This window comes from Equus asinus, chromosome 3, assembly GCF_041296235.1.
Source record: "Equus asinus isolate D_3611 breed Donkey chromosome 3, EquAss-T2T_v2, whole genome shotgun sequence".
In the NCBI taxonomy this organism is placed as follows: Eukaryota; Metazoa; Chordata; class Mammalia; order Perissodactyla; family Equidae; genus Equus; species Equus asinus.
Genome location: NC_091792.1, coordinates 156,277,596 through 156,301,246, shown reverse-complemented (window position 1 = coordinate 156,301,246; position 23,651 = coordinate 156,277,596). Strand labels below are relative to the sequence as shown.

Genomic DNA, 23,651 nt, shown 5'->3' with positions numbered 1-23,651 from the left:
CAGGGAAGCTTCCCTGAAGAAGCAGCATTTGTGCGGGGATTCAAAGGATGGGGAGCAGTTAATTGGATGAAGAGGGTGGAGGGGAGCAGAGCTCCAGAAAATGGGAATGGCATATGCAAAGGCCCTGTGGTGGGAGGCCACATCTCACATTTAAGAGACTGAAAGAAGGCGCATGAGGCGGGGGTGCAGAGGTGGAGGGACAGAATTGTGTGAGATAAGACTGGAAAGAGAGGATGGCAGTGGGCTTTGACGGCCAGGGTAAGAACGTTGGTCTTTTTCGTATGGGTGATGGGCAGTCACTGAGGGATTTTAAGCAAGGAACAATGTGATCTGTTTTGAGTTTTAAAGTGGCCAGAATAGAGTGGTCTAGCTTGGATGTGGCTGGGCCGGTGGGAGGTGATTGCAGTAGTTTGGCTGAGAGATGAGCGTGGCTTGGACCAGGGGTGTGGCCCTGGAGGTGGACAGAAGGGGACAGCTCCAGACACATGTAGGAGGGAAATCAACAGTGTTGGTGATGGTCCATGATGGAAAGGAAGTACCGAGAGTGACCCTTGGCCTCTGGCTTGTGGAACTGTAAGGTGACAGCCTTCGTGGCTGGGGCCTGGGCGGGAGGGACCAGGTGTGCAGGTGGGCGGTGGAGGGGGCGATGCTGCATGAAGTTTGGGACCTTTTGGTTTTGAGGAGCTGTTGAGTCTTCCTGGTGGCAGGGTCAGGGAAGCAGCTGAGGTCAGACAGCTAAGAGCGGGTGGGCCGTTTTAATGAGCAGCTGCAAGGAAAGAAAATTTCCAGGACCAAGCCATAAGGAGCTTGATCACTTAATGGCCAAACAGAGGAGGAAGAGTCTTCAAGGAGACTGAGAAAAATGGCCACAGAAGTAGGACAACAAGCCAGAAAGCTGTGTTGTCATGGACACCAGGGAGGAGCAAGTTTAAAGATGGAGGGAGGGGTTCAGCGTGGCCGGAGAGGTCCCATGCAGTGAGGACTGAGTGTTTCCATTAGACCCTGAGATGTGAAGATCGAATTAGCAAAGGCTGATGGTTTAGATGGGAGGAGGAGTGAGTGGGAGGAGGGGAGCAGACTCTCTACAGACGCCTGGCTGGGAAGGGCGGATGTTAGAGAGTCAGCACAGTAGCTAGAGGGACACTCAAGACCAGGTGAGGCTTCAAAGAGAGGCGTCTCCCCTTCCATCTGCTTTACATTTAGATTTTATTTGCAAAAGGGATGATGAAGTTAACGTTCTGTGAGTCTCTAAGGTCCTTTGCACCTTGGCATTCTGTGCCGTCAGGAGCAGTGTGGAGTGGTAGGAAGGAGTTCAGGCTGCCGCCAAGAGGATTCTGGAACCTTCTCCCTACCGCTCACTAGGTGTGTGACTTTGGACAAGTTCCTTACCCTCTTTAAGCCTCAGTTTCTTCATCTGTAAAGTGGGGATATTAATATTCGCCTCACAGGACAGTTGTCAGGCTCTAATGAAATAATTTACATAAAGCCTTTGAGGCAGTGTCTGATGCATAGTAAGCATTGATAAACAGTTGTGATGATGGTGATGATGACGAAGATGAAGGTAATAACAATGGTGGTGATGATGGTGGTGACGATGTCACTGCTGATGGTTACGGTAGTCTTGGTGACAATGATGGCAATATTGACAATGATGATCGTGGAAGTGATGATGAAAAGGCTGGTGATGATGAGGATGAGGATCTGGGTGATGGAAGTGGTGCTGCTGCTGCTGATGATGGTGATAATGGTGATGGGCTGGTAGTGATGGCGATGATGGTAGTGATGATGGTGATGATGATGATGTTGGTGGTGATGATGATGATGGCGGTGAAGAGGCTGCCATTGGAAGAGCTCGTTTCGTAAGCATGTTGGAACATGATGCATATTCTTCTGTCCCAGTTGACCATGTTGTCCCTGAACCTGGGTCCAGCCTGCTGACCTCCTTCGAGAAATGGCATGAAGCAGCTGACACCAAATCCTGCTGTGACTACTCCCTCCATGTGGACATCACAAGCTGGTACGATGGCGTTCGGGAGGAGCTGGAGGTGCTGGTGCAGGACAAAGGTCAGTCGAAGCCCTGGAATGGGGCACACTTCTGGAATCCCTGGTTCTTTGATGGATCCCGTTGTGTGGGATTAAAAATCCCTTTATCTGCATCTGCTGTGCGCCAAACCATGAGCTGTGCACTCCTGGTTGAACCGTGGGAAAACAGGCCGCCCTCTTTAAGGAGTCTGTCCTCTTCTCCTGCAGGCCCCCTCTTCACAGAAGAAAGCCCGATTTGCCTAGCCTGGCACAAAGGCCTTCGCTGCTCTAGCCTCACTTTTCTTTCTCTACCATAAACTCATCTGGGTACTTGTTCTCCCCGACGCCATCCCCTAAAGCCGGCTACACTGCTGGGCCTTTGCTCCTGCTCTTCCCCTCACCAGGAATGCCCTTCTTTCTGCTCTGCCTGTCCCCATGCTACCCAGCTCAGCTGTCGCCTTCTGCAGTTTCCCCCATCAGAATTGCTTCTTTCCTCAAATATCCACAGCAGGTTCCTCGGGGCTGTTGCTGGCACTTTTTCCGTTGTTCTTGGATTATGGGACACTGGGTGTCTGTCCGGCTCTTCTCTTAAACCCTGAGCTCTAGGAGGGAGGGGATTGTGTCTATACCTCTCTATATCCCACCCTGGCTCCCCTCTGGGTGACACCAGGCATCCCTGCACAGTGTAGACACGTCACAGTGTGCATTACATCCAAGGGAGCTGAACTGAGCTGAAGACACACGGAAACAAAGCACAAGAGAACAGAGTGCCCCAGGCAGTGGGCGGTCAGGCCAGAACGGACCGCTTCTGGAGGCTGTCTGAGGAGGCAGCCTCAAGTGAACGGGGTGCTTCAAGGGGAGCAGGGGGGTGCTTCCCATTTTTAGAATATATACGCTGTGTCTTCTCATTATAAAAATGTCATCGCCACAATACAAAAAGTCAGAAAATTGAGAGAAGAAAAAAAATGTTTTTCTTCTGGTCCTACCCCCAATTGCCACTTACCATTAATGTTAAGGGTTATTGCTTTCCGTTCCCTGTCTGTTTAGACGATTTTCTCCTTATATAGTTATTCGCCAGCTGTTATTGGGAATCCTTCTTTTTTTCACTTAACATTTTATGAATAACCATTACTCCTCATTGGTAACTTTTTGATGGCCCCTCGTACACGAGGGGATGGTTCACTCTTTTCTTTTTATTGGGCACTTGGGTGTGCCTTACTATACATTTGTTATGGTGAACATCTCCATAAATAAACATTTGTTTGCATTTTTAATTATTTCTTTAGGTTTCCAGAGGTGGAATTACGAGGTCAAGGTTTTAACATTTTCCAAAATCAGGACACTTACCCCCAAATTGCTTTCCCAGAAGATGCGCCACTTGCACGCCCACAGCCCCGTGTCTCTCGGTCCCTGCATTTTGCACCGCTGGGTGCTGTTGCTTCTGTGAAACCCTTGCTGACTTGATCGGTGAAAGTCAGTCTGCCATTGTGCTGTCCAGTTCTTTAATCACTAATTACATTAAACATTTTGCGGGTTTTTCCTTATGTGAGTGCCCGATTGTATTCTTTGCCCACTTACCATTTTGGTGTTTGTGTATCTGAGCTCTCTGTGTCAGGAAGGCACGATCCCTCCATTGCAGTTCTTGTGACCACGCTCTTCTTTTGTGCAGAATCACGATCCACGGGAATTTACAGTTTTGCGTCTTGCCTTCCTCACCAGTGTTAGACCCTGAGCAATTTTCCTCCTTCTCCAGGGGCTTCCCCACATCAGTGTTAACAGTGGAACGGTGCGTGGGGACTGGAGAGGGGTCCAGGCACAATACCAGGATTACAGAGTCCTGAGAGAGTGCCACAGCTCTGTAGGGAGGGGGCTTTGTGGGTCGTTTTCATTGCATTGTCCTGGAAGAGGGCAGAGCTGCTTTTTTCCTTTGACTAGAACCTTCAAGGAAAAGATGTGGTGACATTTTTAGGGACACTCATGGGTTTTAAGTGTCTGACCAGCATTATAAAATGCTTTTTATTGACTTAAGTTCAGAATTAGTACGTGTTTATTAAAACAATATGCAAATATATAAATTAAAAAGTGATAATTTGGTGGTTGTCTTTCCAGGCATTTTTCTCTTTGTATATGAATATGCAAAAACTTTGAATGTGTGTGTACATATGTGTATATACCTATCCTGTTTGTGTATGTGTGTATGCGCTCACTTATGCACAATGTTCTCATTAAGAGAACTATAGTATGCATGATGTTCTGCAAGGACAGGTCACAGGTTCCACCTCACGTTCCCAGCAGGAGGCCCCAGGCTCTGAACCCCCTGCTCTTGGATGGCTGGGCCGGCGAGGGGGCTCTCTTCTGGGTCTGGGAGGGTTAAGTACAGGCAGCCTGCAGGGTCTGGAGGGGAAACAAGGTAAGAGATGCTGAGTCCTCCGCAGAGGCAGCCCCATCCAGGCCATTGTTCCTGCCCTTTCCTTCCTGTTGGCCAGTCCTGTGTCTCATATTGGGTGGACGGGTTCTAGAGCATATTGTTATCGGGGCTCCCGAGCTCAGTAAGTCCTTCTTCTCCTCAAGTCAGGCGTCGCTGTCTCAGGGAAGCATTGGCTGAAGCCCCCGCCCCTCCTCTGTGCACCCGCAGGCCCCCGTCAAAACACCGTGGGATCCTAGCTTACAAGCCCCGCCAGCGCCTCCTGGTTTCCCTCTTCCTCCCTGAGGACGGTGGAGACCTCAGGCTCCATCCCAGCTCCCCTCCCCCGGCTTCCATCTGCCTGTGACCCCAGCCCAGGCCCAGGTAGGACATGGCTTCCTAGATGCCCACAGGTGGCTCAACCTTCCGGGTCCCCCCAGAACTCACCTTTCCCTGTGAACTCTGCCCTCACTCCAGTGCCCCCGTCTCAGTGACGGGCACCCTTGTCCAGCCATTCGTTCAAGCAGAAATCTGGGGAACCGTATTAAGGATCATTCTTGATGCCTCCTTCCCTTACTCTGCCCTCCCCGTCCATCACCTGGATCCCCAGCTTTGCCTCTGCAATAGCCCAGATCTATCCAGGGGTCTCTGCCACAGTCCCTTCTCTGATGTGAGGCTCATTATGTCCCATCATGATCCCTCCTCAGCCTCGTCACTTGTCTCTGACCCCCCTCCGGTACCTTCTCCCCACAGCCACAGGTGTGGGATTTTAAGAAAGCAGCCTGTGTGAGGGCTGCAGCAGCTCCACATTATCCCCAGGACGAGTTCCAAGGTGCCCCTGTGGCTTTCAAGGGCCTTTTCCCCAGGACCCCTGCCCACCTCTCCAGACCCACCTGGTGCCCCAGGCCCTGGCACCCAGCTTCAGCCACATGCTTCAGGCTGACTCTTCTTCTCAGGACTGTGTGAATGCTGTTTCCCTTCTGGAACATTCTTCCTGCCTTTTCTTATTCTTCCATTCATGGCTGAGCTACACCTTCCTCTCTGAAGCCTGCCCTGATCTCCTGTGTCCAGATTCAGTGCCCACGCAATGGCTCCCAGACATCCCCACCATAGGGTTGACAATAATAGGTTGTCTTTGCCTGCCTATTTGTTGATGTCCCCTCACCCAGCCCAGATGTGAGCTCCTGGAGGGCAGGGACCTGTCTTACTATCATGTGACCGGTGCCTGCACACAGGAGAGATGCAGCAGATACTGGTGAGGTGGCTGTGTCCTGAAAGATGCTCTTATAACTTCTGTATCCCAAGAACTCAGCACATCCCTGGCATAGAATAAGCACTCAGTAAATGTTTATTGAGTGAATGAATAAGTTAGGGAAGGAAGGGAGAGAGAGGGACAGAGGAAGGGAGGGGAAAGGGCGGAGCATGCCTGGCTTCTTTTCCTGGAGCATTTTAGCCCGGCTCTCTCTAAGTCAGAAGGTCCTGCTCAGGAATCTCGATGGTCATCTTGATTATACGGTAAAATCAAGTGCAGGAAATTTTTAGGATGGGAAGTAAATTTAGAGCCCCTTCAGTTTAATCCCATTTTTTTTAGAAATGGGGAAACTGAAATCCAGAGAGATGTAATAACTTCCCACTGTCACAGCGACTGGGACCTGGAGTCAGCTGGACACAGCTGCTGCCAGCGCTGTCAGTGTCTTCGTGGGAACTGCACAGAGGCGCCCTCTCAGGGCGGACAATGGGGAGAACACGTCCTCTATCAGGGCGCAGGCGGGACGACGGCTGGGCCTCGGGTGGGATTTATCTCCTTGGGTGCTCCCTTTGCTGGGAGCCATGGTGAGGGCACAGCTGGCAACTCCTCGAAGCTGCCGCCCAGCCCCTGGCCTCCTTGTCGGGTGCCCTTTGCACTGCGTCCTGGCCGCCTGAGGAGCAGGTGCACTGGACTCTCTCAGGGACCAGCTCGGGCTGCACCTTACGAGAGCCAGCATTCAGCCCTTGACTCCATCCTTAAGCCAAGCAATCCTGGCTTATTTCAGAAACCTCAAAATACACGAGGAAGTTATTCTAGAGTAGGATGGTGTCAGGGTTCTGTGCAGACTTGGAGCGGGGAGAAAGTCTTCCCCTGGATGGAATTTATCATAAACCACTGAGAGGGGCGTCCTGCCTGTGATTGCTAAGCCAGAGGCCCCAAACACTATTAACGGTAATGATTGGTTTGTTGGATGTCAGCAGCATTTCAGTCTCAAAATAGAGACTTTAATTTAGAAAGCATTGAAAAGAGGGGAAAAACAAGCTGAGTGAAGAGGAGAGGAACGCGCATCAGCCGTGTGCTCACCGTGGGCCACGCGCTGGCCTGTGTTACTTGGTTGTTTTCTCAGACCAGCGATGCACAGGCAATGGCATTATTCCTCTTTTTGGAGTGAAGCTTCTGGATCCTTCTTCAGGACCCTCCTTTGTCTTCTATCACATTACCCTGTGACCAGCTAGCCTTTGCTGTGTTACAGACCCCTCCAAACTCGGGGCAGCAATCACTTAGTAGCTTGTGATTCTGTTGGTGGCAGTTGTAGCTGGGCTCAGCCGAGAAGCTCCTCTGCTGATCCTTCCTGGGCTCACCCAGTCGTTCGGGCCTCAGCTGAGGTGCATCCACGTGTGGTCTCTCATCCTCCGATGGGCTCTCTGGGGCCTCTTCACGCGGTGTAGGGTTCCAACAGGTGAGCACAGAAGCTGAAAGTCCTATTGAGGATCAAGCTTAGAACTCACACAGAATCATTTCACTTGCATCCTATTGGTCAAATCGCGTCACAAGACCAGCCCAGATTTAAGGGATGACAAAAAGACTCCACCTCCGACAGGAGGAACCTCGAAGGATGTGTGGCCGTTTTAATCTACCATAGTATCTCCTTCTGGCCACAATTATTTATAGTCCTTCTACATACAAAACATTCTTACTTCCACCCAGCAGTTGCAAAATTTCCGTCCAGTGATGGCATCAGGCTCAAAGCCCAGTATGTCATTATGAGCATCTACGTAGGATGCAGCTGAGGCTCCTTGGGTGTGGCTGCTCTTGATCCAAAGACTTGTGAACTCAAGAGGTAAATTTTGTGCCTCCCCACCCCATGCACCCAACATACAAAGGCGGGATAGGGACGGGGTAACCACAATAAATACTCCTAGTTGAGAAGAGAAAAATGAGTGGCACATAGTCACAAATCCATAGAAATTCTGGAACCCAGCTGGACACGTTGCCAGGCCCAGTGACTCCAGCGATATGGAAAGTTCCTTCATCAGGGCCCAGTTCTCCTTGAGAGTAGTGCCTGAGTTCAGGTGCTGGTAGGCTCAATGTGTGGCCCAGATCTGGCCTGCGGCCCATGTCTGGCCCATGAACTAAGAATGTCTTTTAGGGGCTGGCCTGGTGGTTTGTGGTTAGGTTCGCACACTCTGCTTTGGCAGCCCAGGGTTCATGGGTTCGGATCCCAGGCATGGACCTACACACTGTTTATCAAGCCATGTTGTGGCGGCGCCCCACATACAAAACAGAGGAAGATTGACAGAGATGTTGGCTCAGGGCCAATCTTCCTCACCCCCGCCCCCCCAAAAAAAAGAAAAAGAAAAAAAGAATAATATCTTTTACATTCTTTTTTTTTTTTAAAGATTGGCACCTGAGCTAACATCTGTTGCCAATCTTCTTTTTTATTTATCTTTTCTTCTTCTTCTCCCCAAAGCCCCCCAGTAGATAGTTGTATATTCTAGTTGTAGGTACTTCTGGTTGTGCTCTGTGGGATGCCACCTCTGCATGGCCCGATGAGCAGTGCCATGTCCAGAGCCAGGATTTGAACCCATGAAACCCCGGGCTGCCAAAGTGGAGCACATGAACTTAACCACTCTGCCACAAGGCTGGGCCCCCTTTTACATTCTTAAAGGTTTTTAAAAACAAAACAAAACAAACAAACAACAACAACAACAACAAAAACAAAGAATATGTGGCAGAGACTGTATGCGGCCCACAAAGCCTAAAACATTTATTGTCTAGCCCTTTACAGAAAAGTTTGCTGTCCCCCGCCGTAGGCCATTGTTTTGCATAGCTGAAGCTTCACCCTCTGGACTCTTAGCCTGACCCTCAGAGACGTAGTTCCTTTTCCATGAAAATGGACCATGTGGCAGCTGAGTAGCTTTCTCAGCCTTTTTCCTACCCATAGAAAGTTGGTGGTCCAGAGGCCCCATTTCATTTTGAACCATCTCAGTCTCTTTTAGTCAAAGATGGTACAATTTTCTGAAAAATATTATGGGTTTCCAATGTGTCAGATTACAGTTCCCTCCACTGGGCAAATCTTTTTTGAGACAAACTTCTCTCTACTTTAGGTGATTTTCAGTTTGCTGCATGACAGTGCCTTTAAGATCCTTAGAAGCCCTTTTGTCTAGCTTAGGAAGTTTACTGGGCACCACCTTTTCCTGAGGTCTTATCAAAGACTCCCATATATACCGTGGACTTAATCTTCACCCCAAGGCCATTTTTCACCTTGAGAATTGTTTGTGAACTGGCAGGAGTAGAGCTGAGAAGCAGTCCCTATGTGCCCACTATACTCTGCTTGCAAACGGAATACTTCCTTCATCTCCCTCTCAGTTCCTCTTTCATTTCATCTGTCACTTGAAGATGCCCATGGACATGCAACATTCTTCGTGAAAATCACCCTCACTGGATCCACAAATTCTCTAGGTGCATTCTCCTCCAAGTTAGCACAGGTGGCAGTTTTTCCCGTTGTTTTCTGCTACCTCATGTGAGGCACCCGTTTTCTGCTCTCCACTAGCGGTTCATGGGGTGTTTTCCCAGCCTTTGCTGACACTTTTCCCCAGATCTTCCCGCCTCCACCCCCTACCCTTGTAACCGAAAGTTCGGTCTCTGAACCCAATGCCAATCCAAATAATGAGAACAGAGTCTTGAGTGGAAGAGGAAAGGTTTTAACTATGCCAGGCACAGGGAGCAAAGCAAGGGCTCATGCCTCAAAAATTGCCAGCTCCTCGATGAGGAATGGGTGGGGATTTTTGTTTGGGGTTTGGGTAGGGGAGGCGGGAACATGCAGCTTGTGCAGCTCTGTGCTTTCCCACCAGCCTGCGTTTGGCGTTGAGAGGCTGCTTGCAGCAAGGTCTCCGCTGCAAGGGGAGGGTGAGATAGGAGGATGGCCGGTGGGCGTCTTTCGCCGTTGTCTTCTCGTCTTGTTTGAGGCGGGTTCGAGCACCGGGAGTCGAGGAGTTGAGGTCTGGGAAGCCTCCGCTCCTTGATATTCTTGAGACAGCGGCTTTCCTGGCAAACTTCAAGGACACGTGATTAGCTAACCTTTAGTGTGCCTCCAACACCAGGCCACTTGGGCTTTTAACAATTTGTAACTCCCATTTAGTTGTAAAGCTCAAGGAGTCCAAGTTTAAAGAAACAGGTATTTACATATGAGTGGAGCTAGAGAAGCAGGAAAGGGGGTGGTGGGTTTTAGTTTTAACCCCATATACGCTGGGTTCAATGTGGGGGAACTGATATCAGGACTGTTAAGAGCCTGTAACACCCTGTCCCAAAGCCAGTGCCACAGGTTTTAGGGTTGGGCTACTGCAGCGCCAGACCTGCAGGCACTAATTTCTGCATCATTGAGTCTTTGCTTTATAACAGACCATTCCAAAACCTAGTGGCTTAAAACAGCAACTGTTAAAACTACAATGAGATATAACCTCACACCCATTATGATGGCTGCTATCAAAAACCCAGAAAATAATGTGTTGGCTGGGATGTGGAGAAATCAGAACCCTTGTGCATTGCTGGTGGGAATGTAAAATGGTGCAGCTGCTAAGGAAAACAGAATAGAGGTCCTCAAACAATTAAGAATAGAGCTACCATATGACCCAGCAGTTCCTCTTCTGGGTGTGGACTTGAAGAGATATGTGTGGACCACGTTCACAGCAGCATTAGTCACAACAGCCACAAGGTGGAAACAGCCCAAATGTTCACTGACGGGTGAGTGGACATACAAAATGTGGTATATCTGTACAAGGGAAGAGTATTCGGCTTTAAAAAGGAAGGAGACTGTGACACGTGCTACAACACGGGTGAACCTTGAGGACATCATGCTGAGGGAAATAAGCCGGTCACACAGGACAAATACTGTATGCCACCGCTCATGTGAGGTCCTGGAGTAGTTAGATTCCTGTAGAGACAGTAGAACGGTAGCTGCCAGGGGCTCAGGAGTGGGGAATGAATTAGTGTTTAATGGGGACAGAGTTTCGGTTTTGCAAGATGATGAACTTCCGGAGACGGATGGTGGTGACGGTTGCACAGCAATGTGAAAGTACTTAACGCCACTGACCTGTACACTTAAAAATGGTTAAGATGGTAGATTTTACGTGATGTGTATTTGACCACCACTGAGAAAAACCAGCAGTTGTTTATTTGCTCACAGCTCTGGGGAGAGGCACTTGGGTGTGGGCTCAGCTGGGCGCTTCTGCTGCTCACGCCCTGGCTCGTTCGTGCCTTGGGCCTCAGCTGGAATGGCTGGGACAGCCAGGATGGCTCTTTCCATGATCTGTTCTCCAGCAGGCTGTGGTGAGCTTCTCCCCATGGTGGTTCCGAGAGGGTGAGAGAGAACCTGCCAGCACTATAGGCCGAGGCGTGGAGCTTGTACATGTCACTTCTGCGTCGTTCTGTCAGTCAGAGCAAGTCTCAAGACCAGCCCCCCTTCAACGAGTGGGGAAAGAGGCTATCTCTTGATGGGAGTTGCTGCAGAAATTTTGTGAAACTTTAAAAAACTTAGCAGCCTGGGGCTGGCCCCGTGGCCAAGTGGTTAAGTTCGCGCGCTCCGCTGCAGGCGGCCCAGTGTTTCGTTGGTTCGAATCCTGGGCGCGGACATGGCACTGCTCATCAAACCACGCTGAGGCAGCACCCCACATGCCACAACTAGAAGGACCCACAACGAAGAATATATAACTATGTACCGGGGGGCTTTGGGGAGAAAAAGGAAAAATAAAATCTTTAAAAAAAAAAAAAAAAAAAAAAAACTTAGCAGCCTGTTTAATGTCTTCCTGGCTCCTATCTGTACGTGAAATGATCTTACTTGTTTGCTTATTGAATATTCCCACCAGGATGTAGACAGGGCTCCTTCCTACCTTGTTCACAGCTGTATCTCTAGCTTCTAGAATGATCCTTGCACATAGTAAGTACTCAGTAAATATATGATGCGTGAGAAAATAAATATTCCATGAAAAAGGGTTTCTGGGGTCTAGTAAGTTTGGGAAATGCTCCCTGTTTATTCTCTTCGTGAATATCCTTAATGCACATTATCATGTGAAAGCCTGTGAGAAGCCCGTGCAGTAAAGAAACCTGTTTATTGTTGATGAATCCAGTTTCTCTTCATCCTCTCAGCACTCCTGTTGATATAGAGATCAACATCCTTGGGTTTGATTGCGAAAAACAGAATCCCTCCAGGGCTCGGCTGAAGCTAAAAGAAGCAGATTTGCCTCAGAGATGAGGCCAAGGATCCCATGCCAGGCATCTTCCTCATGTTCACCTAAGTTTTCTCTTTGAGCCAGCCCGCTTCTCCCCTCTCACCCTGACCCGCATTCTCGACTGCCATAGTCCCTACGGTGGGATGCAACAGCCCACGCTTTGTCTGGTGGACATCTGTTTCAGAGACCAGCCAGTTGTCCTTTGGTGTCAGTTGGACTCACTCCCTCCTCCTGGCTCTGCCTGGCGTCAGCCAGGTGCCCAGCCCTGGACTGGCCATCTATGATCTGGGGCCCCAGGTGTGAACATGGCTGCTTCCAAGGTTACCTGGTACATAGGGAAGAGGGTAGTTGCTAGAGAATGTGAGAAAGTTCTGAGAGCTGGAGGCTATTAGGAAGGAGTTGACAACCCAGTAGGTGTTCCATGCGATCCTTCAGAACAGGTGTTCCATGCGCTCCTTCAGAACAGGTGTTCCATGCGCTCCTTCAGAGCAGGTGTTCCATGCGCTCCTTCAGAACAGGTGTTCCATGCGCTCCTTCAGAACAGGTGTTCCATGCGCTCCTTCAGAACAGGTGTTCCATGCGCTCCTCCAGAACGGGTGTTCCATGCGCTCCTTCAGAACAGGTGTTCCATGCGCTCCTCCAGAACGGGTGTTCCATGCGCTCCTTCAGAACAGGTGTTCCATGCGCTCCTTCAGAACGGGTGTTCCATGCGCTCCTTCAGAACAGGTGTTCCATGCGCTCCTTCAGAACAGGTGTTCCATGCGCTCCTCCAGAACGGGTGTTCCATGCGCTCCTCCAGAACGGGTGTTCCATGCGCTCCTTCAGAACAGGTGTTCCATGCGCTCCTCCAGAACGGGTGTTCCATGCGCTCCTTCAGAACAGGTGTTCCATGCGCTCCTTCAGAACAGGTGTTCCATGCGCTCCTTCAGAACAGGTGTTCCATGCGCTCCTCCAGAACGGGTGTTCCATGCGCTCCTTCAGAACAGGTGTTCCATGCGCTCCTCCAGAACGGGTGTTCCATGCGCTCCTCCGGAACGGGTGTTCCATGAAACCTCCTTGGAGAAAAACCGTGGTGATGCATATGTGGATTTGGGAGGTTTTGTGAGTATGAGGGCCTACTGTATTTCCCAAGGCTCTGCTGCTAGAAGTAGCATTATCAGCCCAAAGATACGGGAACATTTATAGCTCTTGATATGTGTTGCTTAAGTGTTTTTCTAAGCAGGTGCAAATTGGTTGTGCCAATTTTCACTGTCACTTGCTATGTAAAAGAGACTCATTTTGATGCGCATTCACTAGCAGTGGGCAACATATTTTAGTTAGCCATTTGTTTTTCTTAAATTGTCTCCAAATACTGTTTGCCTTTGGTTTTTTTTCTTCTTCGCTTTTATTTTAATCTTTTTAGACATAAAATAAAACAGATACAGAAAAACCACACAAATCAAAAATGTGGCTTTATGAATTATTTATGAGCTTACTCCACTCAGGCATGAAATAGGACTTTGCCAGCTGCCCACCAGACATTACCCGGGCCCCGAGCAGCCACAGCCCCTCCTCCCCGAAAAGGAACCACTGTCGGGTTTTTTAAATAAGAGTTTTTTTTAAACTTCTGCTAAATTTGTTGCAGATATGTTTACCATGTTGATTGTTTGCTATTTATTTTGAGTTTTTAAGAATTGACTTACAGAAGGTTTCCATTTGCAAGTCAAATCACTCACGATTTTTTTGTGATAGCTTCTAATCTGAGATAACTTTAACCCCTATCTATCCCCCCCCAGAACCAGTTCTAGGGGTTATTAATTTCTACCATCTGTTTCCTAAACCATTATTTCTGCTTTTATCTGTACTGTTTCCTTCGCATTTCTGGTGAAGTTCCACTTACCTCTTTTAAAATTTCTCATCACGGAAGCCTTCTTGGTTGTCTGTTCTCACCTTTCAAAAGTAATGAGGCATTGAAGGCTGTGCCCTCACCTCTCACTGTGCTCTTATCCTCACCCATTGATACTTCTTCCACCTGCATACTGAGTTTTTGTTTTTATATTTTAAAAAAAGGTTTACCTTTATAAGGAATACAATGTCAATTAATTGTCCTGTTATTTTTATATAAGTACACGTGATTAGTGAGAGACTGATAGCTTTACATTAATCTCTGAATATTTTTTAATTTTCCTTGATCTTTTAAGAGGACAGCTCTTTGTTGCCAAAGTTTGCTGCACAAGAAAAGGCTTTTGGTTTGTTTTCACTATTGCTTCGTATAAAAGAAGTCTCAACCCCACTGAATACTTTTGCCTTAAATTCTTTTTCTTACCCAAACGTTTCCTGATTCCGTCAACAAACGTTGATTGCGTAACACATGCTCCAGGTATGCGGGACGGAATAACGTGCCCTGTGTGGTGCCCGTCCTCTAGCTGTTTGAAGGTGAACTGGGAGCAGCCCCCACCCCCGCACCTGCCCGCTCCCTGCTGGCCTGCCACCCCTGCACGTTAAGTACCTGAAGTCCTGTCCTTTCAGCCTTTTGGAATCCCCGCCCCCCCTCCATCCCTGCAGCCCCCGCCCTGGCTCAGAGCCTCAGCACACCTGTCCCTTTTGCCTCCAGCATCCTCCTACCTGTTGCCATTTCTCCGCGCTCTTCTGCACACCCATCCTCCACACTGCTTCCGGAATAGTCTCTCTCAGACAAAAAAGTCTGATCACGTCACTCCCTTGCTTTCAAAGTACATGCTCTACTCGATCATGGTGATGACTGCACAACATTGTGAATGCACTAAATGCCGCTGGATTGTATGCTGTAAAATGGTCATGATGGTGAAGTTTGTTGCGTGTGCTTTACCATTAATAAAAAAAAACTACAGAGGATTAATAAAAAGCACATGAGCCCTTTGCTTCAGCGCCAGGACACTTTCCAGTTCCTGCACAGCTGATGTCCTTTCATCCTCCTTACTGTCCATGCTCCTGCACACCCCTCCCTCAGCCCGGGTAGTCCCCTCCCCCTGCCCCGCCTCCTCCTCCCCCTCCTTCAGATTCAGCTTACTGTGACCTTCCCTGGAAGCCTCCTCTGCCCCTCCTCCAGGCCCCCAGGCTGGGTGAGGTTCCTGCTGTGAATTCCAAGGGCGCCCTTCCATCCTCATGGTTACTGCTCTGTACTGTGATCATCTATTGACTGGAAAGACACGTTCCTTTTTTCTTAAACACACTTTTCTGTTCTTTCCTATCTTGATCAGGCGTCAACTCCTTCCAAGTCTACATGGCCTATAAGGACCTCTACCAAATGTCGGACAGCCAGGTAGGTTCTCCAGCATACCTCCTCTCCTCTCCGGGGAGGAATCAGCCAGCCTTGCCAGGCCAGGCGGCCCAGGGCCAGGGAGATGTCAGAACGGGCAGTGGAAAGCTCTGGATTCGACTCCTGGTTCTGACACTAAATTGCAGGGTGACCTGTGTTGGCCATCGCCGCTCTCTGGGCCTGCCTGCCTTTCTGGCTTCTAGAGTGGGATGGAGCTGGTGATTCCTTGCATGGTGATTCCCAAACCCGATGCATCCTTAGCATCCCCTAAAGAACTCACTAAAAATACGGCCTCTCAGATCCCCTCACAGAAACTCGGGGGCGGGGCTCAGGAATCTGGACTTCCTGGAGCTCCGCAGGTGGTCCTGGGGCTCAAGCAAGGTCGGGGATGGTTTCATTAGCTCTGACCCTGGAGGAGAGCCCTGGCTGTCCCTCAAGCCACTCCTAGGTCACCTTTTTTCTCAGATTTCTCGTCTAGAGGATGTAATCGTCTCTGGCCTGCCAACCTCAAACAGTTGTTATGTGGATGAAATGAGCCAGGGAAGATGCTGCTCTCTGGGCGGTGCAGGTGTAGGGGTTACTCCTTACCGGGCACCTGGCTTTCTTACCCCACTGGGAGTCCTGGGTTTGTTTTGTTATCATTGCCCTGCCCCCTCTTGTTGTGAAGGTGGCACAGCATGGTGACGAAGGGCCTGGATGCTAGAGCCAGACTGCTTGGCCTGCAGGCCCTGGCCTTGCTCTGCAGCCTGGGGCAGCTTTCCCAACCTCTCTGTGCTTGAGCTTCATCATAGCACCTGCCTTATAGAGGTGGTTGGTGGATTAAATGACTTAACACAAGTCAAGCTCTCGGACAGGGCCGGGCACGCAGTGGGTGCCGTGTGGGTGTTGCTGTGCTGTTGCTCCTGTTCCCATGGGTTTGATGTGCACCAGGAGGAGTATTCCATGTCTTGTCTTTCAAAATAAACACTTGGGGTTCCAGAAAATGACTCACCCCAAGATGCCCTGGCAGCCTTTGGTGCAGTCCTCGAAAGGCTTTCAGAGAGCTGAACGGTGGTTCAGTTTCATGGGGAAGGTAGCCTGGGTTTCTAGCACAATGGAGACGCTTGTCGATTTCATCTCAACCTCTGCTCCTCCGAAGCCCGGGCTCTGGGTGGACTTGAGCCCACTTCAGGGGTCGGTCCTCAACAGTGCTTCACGCCTCCAGGTGGCTCCCCACCTGCCGTCTGCATCTGAAAGCACACATCACAGGCTGTCATCTTGCACACATGAAGCACATTGTTAAGACTCGGGAGCCCCTGGAGAAGGGACACAGTGGCTTGGGTCCTTACCAGGAGCAAATGTCTGATTGCAGATCCCTCCCTGGTGGGAAGAGGACTTTGGGCAGCGGGCAAGGTGGCTCGGTAAGGTGACGGTTGGCAGGGTGTATATTATCTGAGCGTTAGAGTTATATAGCGGGATCTATAACAGGACGCTGGTTAAAATTTTTGTAAAGATGTACACATCTCCCGAGATGTGTGGGTGGCGCATACAGGCTTCGCAGGTTTAGTTACACAATTTCAGTAAAACTTAAAATGGCTTCTCCGCACCAGTTGTCACCGTCAACACCTACAGGTGCTCCGCTGGAGCAAGGCCAAGAAGAGAGCAGAAGGCGCGAGCAGGTGCTGGGATGGAGGGTATAATCGTGCCGGGGCGGGACTTGGATCCTTCTGCCCCGGCCCCAGCCTCCTGGTTTCGCTCCGAAGGGTGTCCTGGTCAAGGCAAGGTCCTTCTCCAGGCTCACTCGCTGAGCAGTGCGTTCCGTTGGTGTGGACCGGGCGGTTGTGCTGCATGTGCAGCAGCCGGCGGGTGGGTGACTGTGTGTGAGCAGAAGAGCAGTCTTCGCAGACGCTCGCGCTCTGATGTTTGCCTCTCTCCCAATCCCCGCTGGTCTCTCCTTAGCTATATGAAGCCTTCACCTTCCTTAAGGGGCTGGGAGCGGTGATCTTGGTCCATGCAGAAAATGGAGATTTGATCGCTCAGGTGAGTGGTGCGACTGTCCACCCTTCCAGCTCAGTCTGCTTCTCCTTGTGAGGGATAAGAAAAGGAGGTGTTGATTAGTGAGGGGACCAGGCAACGAAGGGTCAAGCCAAGAACTGGATGGCATATCGGACACCCTAGGTGTGAGTTGTGCCCACACCATCTGGAGTGTGGCCTTTGGCGGGCCACATTGCCTCTTGAATCTGTTTTTTCACCTGAATGATGAGGATAACATAACCACCTGTGAACCTCAAAGGGTTTGCCTGAGGGATAAATAAGGGTCTGAATGAAAATGCTTTGCAAACTGGGGGATACCAGAGGCCATGCACATGGAAGCTGGTGCCGCTCATCGTCTTACGGGACTAGGGAGTGGGGATAATGGACAGAGCACAGCTCGGGGCAGGCGCTCCAGCCCAGCCTCCTCCATCTCAGCCTCCTCCATCTCAGCCTCCTCCAGCCCAGCCTCCTCCATCTCAGCCTCCTCCAGCCCAGCCTCCTCCATCTCCCAGCCCTGTGACCTTGGGCAAGGAACTCGATCCTGCGAAGGCCATCGTTCTTCTTCCAGAAACACCTACCCTGCTGTGTTGTTGTGAGGATTAAACGATAGCATGTCTGTGAGGTTCAATGTCTGACACATAATAGGTTGTAGCCACGCAAAAGTTTTGGATGGAGTGAGACATGAACCCATTTTGATCGTTCTGGCTGTAGGGTGGAGAATTTTATAGGAAAAGAATAGTCAGGGTGACCTGCTAGGTATCACTCCAGCGATTCTCATAGGAAATGAAGAGAGGAGCTAGAAAGAGGAGGTGGAAGAGGCGAGAGTATGATAGGAAGGACCACAGTCCACAGGACTCAGCGATGGATCGGGGCGGGGAAGAAGAGGAGAAAGTCAAGAACGGCTGCCGCATCTCTGGTGTGGAGGCACGGGTTGATCATGATGCTACAAACCAAGATCGGGCATGTGGGAGAAGATCTGGATGCGTCCAATGAAAGATCTGACACCAGGCATGACGCTAAGGACTTTGTTTGTTGATGTTCATGACTACTCCACGATGGGGATTAATTATCCCCATTTTATAGATCGGGAAACTGAGGCTCAGCTGTTAGTAACTTGCTCATGTTACATGGGGCAGCAGAGCTGGGATGTTAATGCAGTTCCATCTAGTTCCACATCCCAGTGGAATTGCACGTGATGGTTAAGTGCATGATGGTTAAGTGCATGAGATCTGAAGCTTCACTGCTAAGGTTCAGCTATTGGCTTTACTTCCTATTATTTGTGTCCTTAACAGTTCTTTTGTAAAATTGATAGTCTTTCAAATTCAGAGAAAAAACCAAACCGACAGTGCTTCAGTTCCATCACGCAGCAAGCTTCGGTTCACTGGGAGCAAGTCCCTACGTCCAGCCCACTGCTGGAAAGAAGGGGTTGGACAAGGGTGTGCCTGCCAGGAAGTGAGGATCCCTGGGAGCCATGTCAGAGGTTGTCTGCCAGTCTGTCCTCTGGGCCCCAATGATTGGCGTCCCTCTCATATGCAGAACACATTCGTCCCCTTCCAGGGTCCTCCAAGTTCTCATCTCATTGCAGCGGGAAAGTCTGGAATCACCTCAGTCAGGTCTAGGCGTGGGCGAGGCTCCTCGCATGTGGTCCCTACAGTCTGTATGCCTGTGAAGTTAATGAGGCAAGTCATCTGCCCTCTGCACACTCAACAGACAGCACAGTGGTGGTGTGGGCGTTCCTATTCAGAAAGGGAGAATGGCAGGCACCGGATCCATTCGTCCACAGCAGTTCTGAATCCCATTCGGACAAATGTTGACAGTTCTGTGATTAGGTCTTGATGCCTAAGAATAATTCTCCATGGCTCTTGGCTCCACTTTCTGGGCTCTTGGTTCCATCCTCCGAGTCATCCATCCTCTTTCATGAAAGGTAGCACGTGCTTGCAGCTGAGTAGTTTTCTCAGCCTGCCCAGTAGAATTTGGGGGGCCCAAATGCCTCCTTCCGTTTTGTATGTCTTTGTCCCATTCAGTCCAGTGTTTTGCTAAGGTAATTCTCCCAAAACCTTTGGGGGCCTCCTGTGACTCTCATTGGGGTTCACTCCATTAGATGAAAGACCCTCACAGATTTCTTCCAGGTAAGCCCTCCTGCACCCTGCCCGAGAGCTGAGGGACGAGCCCTTGAGCCCTTGCTTGAGAGCATCTATGGGGACACCTTCAGTCTCTTTAAGGGCCTTTTTTGGGGGGACTGAATGATGCTTGGAGGCACCACTCTGTCTTTCCGAGTTCTTGACGAAAGGTTGGGTGTCACACCCTTCATTTTATCACTAGACTACAGTTCCTCTGGCAATGGCCTGGATTTGAGGTTTGCTCAGAGCCACTTCTTACTTTTTACTATGTTTTACTCTTTGGAGAGGCTGAGAATTTTCAAAACTGTCACGTCCTGGTTCCTTTTTGTTTCACGTTCCTTCCCTCAATTATCCCTCCCCTCTCACATTTTACTATAAGCAGTAAGAAGAAACGAGGCAGAACCTTCAAGAGTTTGCTGGAAAGTCTCCTCAGCTGCATCCCCCAGTTCACTGGGGCTGCATCCTGCTGGCCACATAACCATAGGTGGCAGTGTTGCCGAGCTTCCTGCTACTACATAGCAGGCTCCAGCTTCCAATGGCATGCCCCCCATTTCTTTTTGAGCCTTCAAAATCCGTATTTCTGCTAACTGTCCATCCAAGGCTAGTTTAGGCTTCCTCCAACATGCTCCGTGAAATTCTTCCAGCCTCTCCTCACTGCCTGGTTCCAAAACCAGCCCCATGTTTTCAATAATTGGTATGGTAACACCCGACTTCTGGGTACCATAATCTGTATTGGTTATCTGTGGCTGCATAACAAATTACCGCACAACTTAGCATCTTAAAACAATAAATGTTTACTGTCTCGTGGTCCCATGGGTCAGGAGTCCAGGTGTGGCTTAGCTGGGTCCCCTGGCCCACGGTCTCTCACAGGCTGCAGTGAAGGTGTCAGGCAGGATGCATCTCAAGGCTGGGTGGGGGCAGGACTCACTGCCAGCCTCACCCAGGTGGTTGTTTTCAGAATTCAGTTTCTTGCAAGCTATCAGACTAATGGCCTCTGTTCTTTGCTGGCTGTTGGCCAGAGGCCCCATTGCTTCCTTGCCATGTGGGCAGCTCCAAGAGGGCAGCTGACTTCCTTCCAAGAGAACAGATGAAAGAGTGAGAGGGTGAGCAAGATGGAAGCCAGAGTCTTTTTGTGACCTAATCTCAGAAGTGACACCCCATCTCTTTTGTCGTGTTCTGCTCATTAGGAGCAGGGTGCTAGGTCCAGCCCACGTGCAAGGGGTGGGGATGACACAAGGACAGGAAAACCAGGAGGAGGGCTCATTGGGGCCTCTTAGAAGTTGTCTACTGCACATATCTTAATTTTTCCTGGTTTTGAACTTCATAAACCATACAGTATGTATGTGTCTGTCTTGTTTTGTTCAGTACTAGGTCTGTGAGGTTCGTCCCTATTGTTACGTGAAGCGATAGTTTTTTCTTTTTCATTGCAGTATAGAATTCCACTGCCGAGTATGTCACAGTTTATTCTCCAATTGATGGGTATTTTGGATTGTTTCAAATTTGGGGCTGTTATGTATAAAGCTTCTGTGAACATTCTTGTTCAGTCTTTCGTTAACCGTATGTTTGCATTTCTGTCAGCCTGTGCTGAACAGTGGAATTACTGGTGGTGGGCATGTGTGCGTTCAGCTTTAGCAGCTGCTGCTGAACGGTCTTCCAGAATGTACCACCTCCTATTCCCACCACCCGTGCGGGAGAGAGAAGTTTGGAGCCCTCAGTTCTTAAGCTTTCATCGGGGTCTTCTTAGCTTTCTTCACTGCCAACTCAAGATTTGGCTTTCTCACTCCAGTAAATCTGTTACCTGTTGTACAGCTGCTTTCCAGCTTCCAGAATTTTTCACCTGTTGTCTTCTCTGTATTCTCTTGGTTCTTGTGTATCTTTTCTGTCACTTTAGTGGAATTTCAGAACAGAGCGAAAATAATGTGTGCGCTCAGCCCATGATCTTTAACTAGAAACTCCACTCTATTCTTTTTGTGATCTGTGTTTTCCTCCCATTGTGTCATCTTCCATCCTCCCTTCCTGCCTTCCTTCCAACAGAAATAGCCTCTGACATTTAAACAATCTTGCATAGGGATCTCTCCATATCATAAAATCTTCTTATAAACAGTTTAGAAAAGTGCCTTGTAAACACTGTCTTTAATAGCTGGAATTATTCCATTGTTTACATAAATCCGCCCCAGCTGTTAGACTTTGAAACTGTTTCCAGTTTATGTTCCTATAATAAACTCAGGCTTAATAACCAGAGATGCACAGTGGAGATGGTGAGGTTTTTCGTTGGTAGGGCCCGGGGTGCACGGTAGGGACGTGTCCGAGAACAATGATATAGAAACTGCAGAAGTTAAAATTAGCAGCAGCACAGCTGACATCTGGGCCACGCAAAAAAATATTTTTGGGATATTAAAGTGTTCTTAGGGAGAGAAAACCTCAGAGCAAATGGATTTGAATCTGGGCCGTTAGCTCAGGGGACCATTTCCAGGTTACGTGGTGAGCTTGCGGTGGAGGTTTCCTGCTAGAAAGACAGGCACCAGCAAGAGGGAACCCCAGGAGAGGTCATGAGAGCTGGCTGCCAGTGAATGACTTTTACTATCCACCAGGTATTGTGCAAGTGTTTTACATACGCTACCCCGTTGATTCAGGATAGTAACTCTGGGATGCAGGCGCTGTTGTTCCCATTGTAGAGAAGAGAAGACTGAGGCTCCAAGAGCTTGGCCAGCTTGGCCAGAGTCACAAGATGGTCAGTTCTGGAGCTGGACTCCCAGTTTGGGGCTCTTTGATTTCCACATCCATGCAATACCCAAACTCCCCTTTTCTCCCCGAAGGAGAGCCCTACAGCAGAGACCTGGAGGCTGGAGGGCGGTGGCTGGTCTTTGAGGCTCATTTCTCATCACCCTGCTTCCTCTCTCTGGTCCCGGGGATTGAATAGAGAGCAGCTGTGGATGTAGATATCCGGGTTGCAAAGGGGGAGGCGGACAGGCGGAGCGGAGGGAGCAGAGAAGCACCGGGTCACCCCCAGCCCGAGGCAGACCCCGTGCAAACCACTCCCCCTCCCGGCCCCAGCTGCTCCCTCTGGCTAACCAGGGCGTGGGAAGATGGGCCTCCTCCAGCTCTGACATTCTGCAGTCATTGTTCTTGTCTCGTAGGAACAAAAGCGGATCTTAGAGATGGGCATCACGGGTCCCGAGGGCCACGCTCTGAGCAGACCTGAGGAGGTAAAGGACCTTCCCCAGAGTGAGGTGGATGTCGCCGAGAGCTCACCCGACGCTGTTCCAGCTGGACGGCCCAGCTGTTCCCCTGTCTCCATCCCAGCCCCTACACCAGCATCCCAGCACATGTGGCTCTCCCTGGGGTCTGCCCTCTGACTCGGGAGCCCTGGGGGCTACAGGTCAATCGGAGGAGCCGAGCAGAGACTCTGCTTCTGCCAGGGCCCAGGACCTTCACACCAAGGCCCCGCAGACACCTCAGTGTCCACTCTGGATGAGGATCCTTACCCAGGACTTTCCTGTTGGATGATAGGAAAGTGGAGGCACATGTCCCAGGCCTCATGCCGTCAGAACAGCTGTTCCCTGCATGCTGCCCACTGTGTTCTAAGACTTGAGAGTGGACAAATTACCCCCGGAGTGGTAGGGTTTGAGTGTGTGTGTGTGAGTGTGTGAGAGGGGTGCAGAGGAAGGCAAGCAGACTGGGCTTGAAAGAGATGGGTGCCCTAGAAGCCATTCTCTGAGTTGAGGCTCTTTTCTGATGTCTTCATCAAACCAACAGTCTCCCCAGACCTCCGCTCTGGGCCTGGCCCTGTGCTGGACTCAGGACACAGCACATGAGTAGCTAAGCTCCTTACCCCGGGGGGCCCTTGACTTAGCCCAGTGCTCCACATGTGAGCTCCACGGCCCACAAGCTGCGTCCCTGCTCCCTGCTGAGGCCGGGACAGACCTGGAGACCATGTTCCCAAACCTCTGTAGCACGTGGACATTGCTGCTGCGCCCAGGCGTGTGAGCAGGGGGTTCACCTGGAGAGCAGAGTGGGACTCGCGGAGCGTGTGGCCTGCAGCTCGGGCTGTGTGCCAGTCACCAGCAGGAGGACCACCTTTGGGGCATCGCTAGCCTGGAAATGAAAAAGAAAACAATACAAAACATAGCCGGTCCTTTTGTTCAAGAAGCACTGGTTGGAGGGGCAGAGAGCAAACCAGACAGCAGGCATTTTCACGTGGTTATGGAATGAACGAATGGAGGATACCTGTGGGACACGGGCGTTCACGGACGTCAGGCGTTTTATAAATATTGGGACAGTGCTGGTGCCTGTTGATGCCTAGTTCTGCCTAGTCTGTCTCCTCGAGGGAAGGGATCTT

General features: G+C 50.1%; 1 protein-coding gene across 2 annotated transcripts in view; it reads left to right on the top strand.

The window, feature by feature from the left end:
• CRMP1 (collapsin response mediator protein 1) overlaps positions 1 to 23,651 on the top strand; it is a 72,306-nt gene that overhangs the window by 30,173 nt on the left and 18,482 nt on the right. For both annotated transcript variants that reach the window (XM_014843265.3, XM_044767854.2), the window contains exons 4-7: positions 1,900 to 2,064; positions 15,121 to 15,182; positions 17,118 to 17,198; positions 22,450 to 22,518. In XM_014843265.3, coding sequence (XP_014698751.2) covers positions 1,900 to 2,064; positions 15,121 to 15,182; positions 17,118 to 17,198; positions 22,450 to 22,518 — 377 coding nt within the window. The remainder of the gene's footprint in view (positions 1 to 1,899; positions 2,065 to 15,120; positions 15,183 to 17,117; positions 17,199 to 22,449; positions 22,519 to 23,651) is intronic.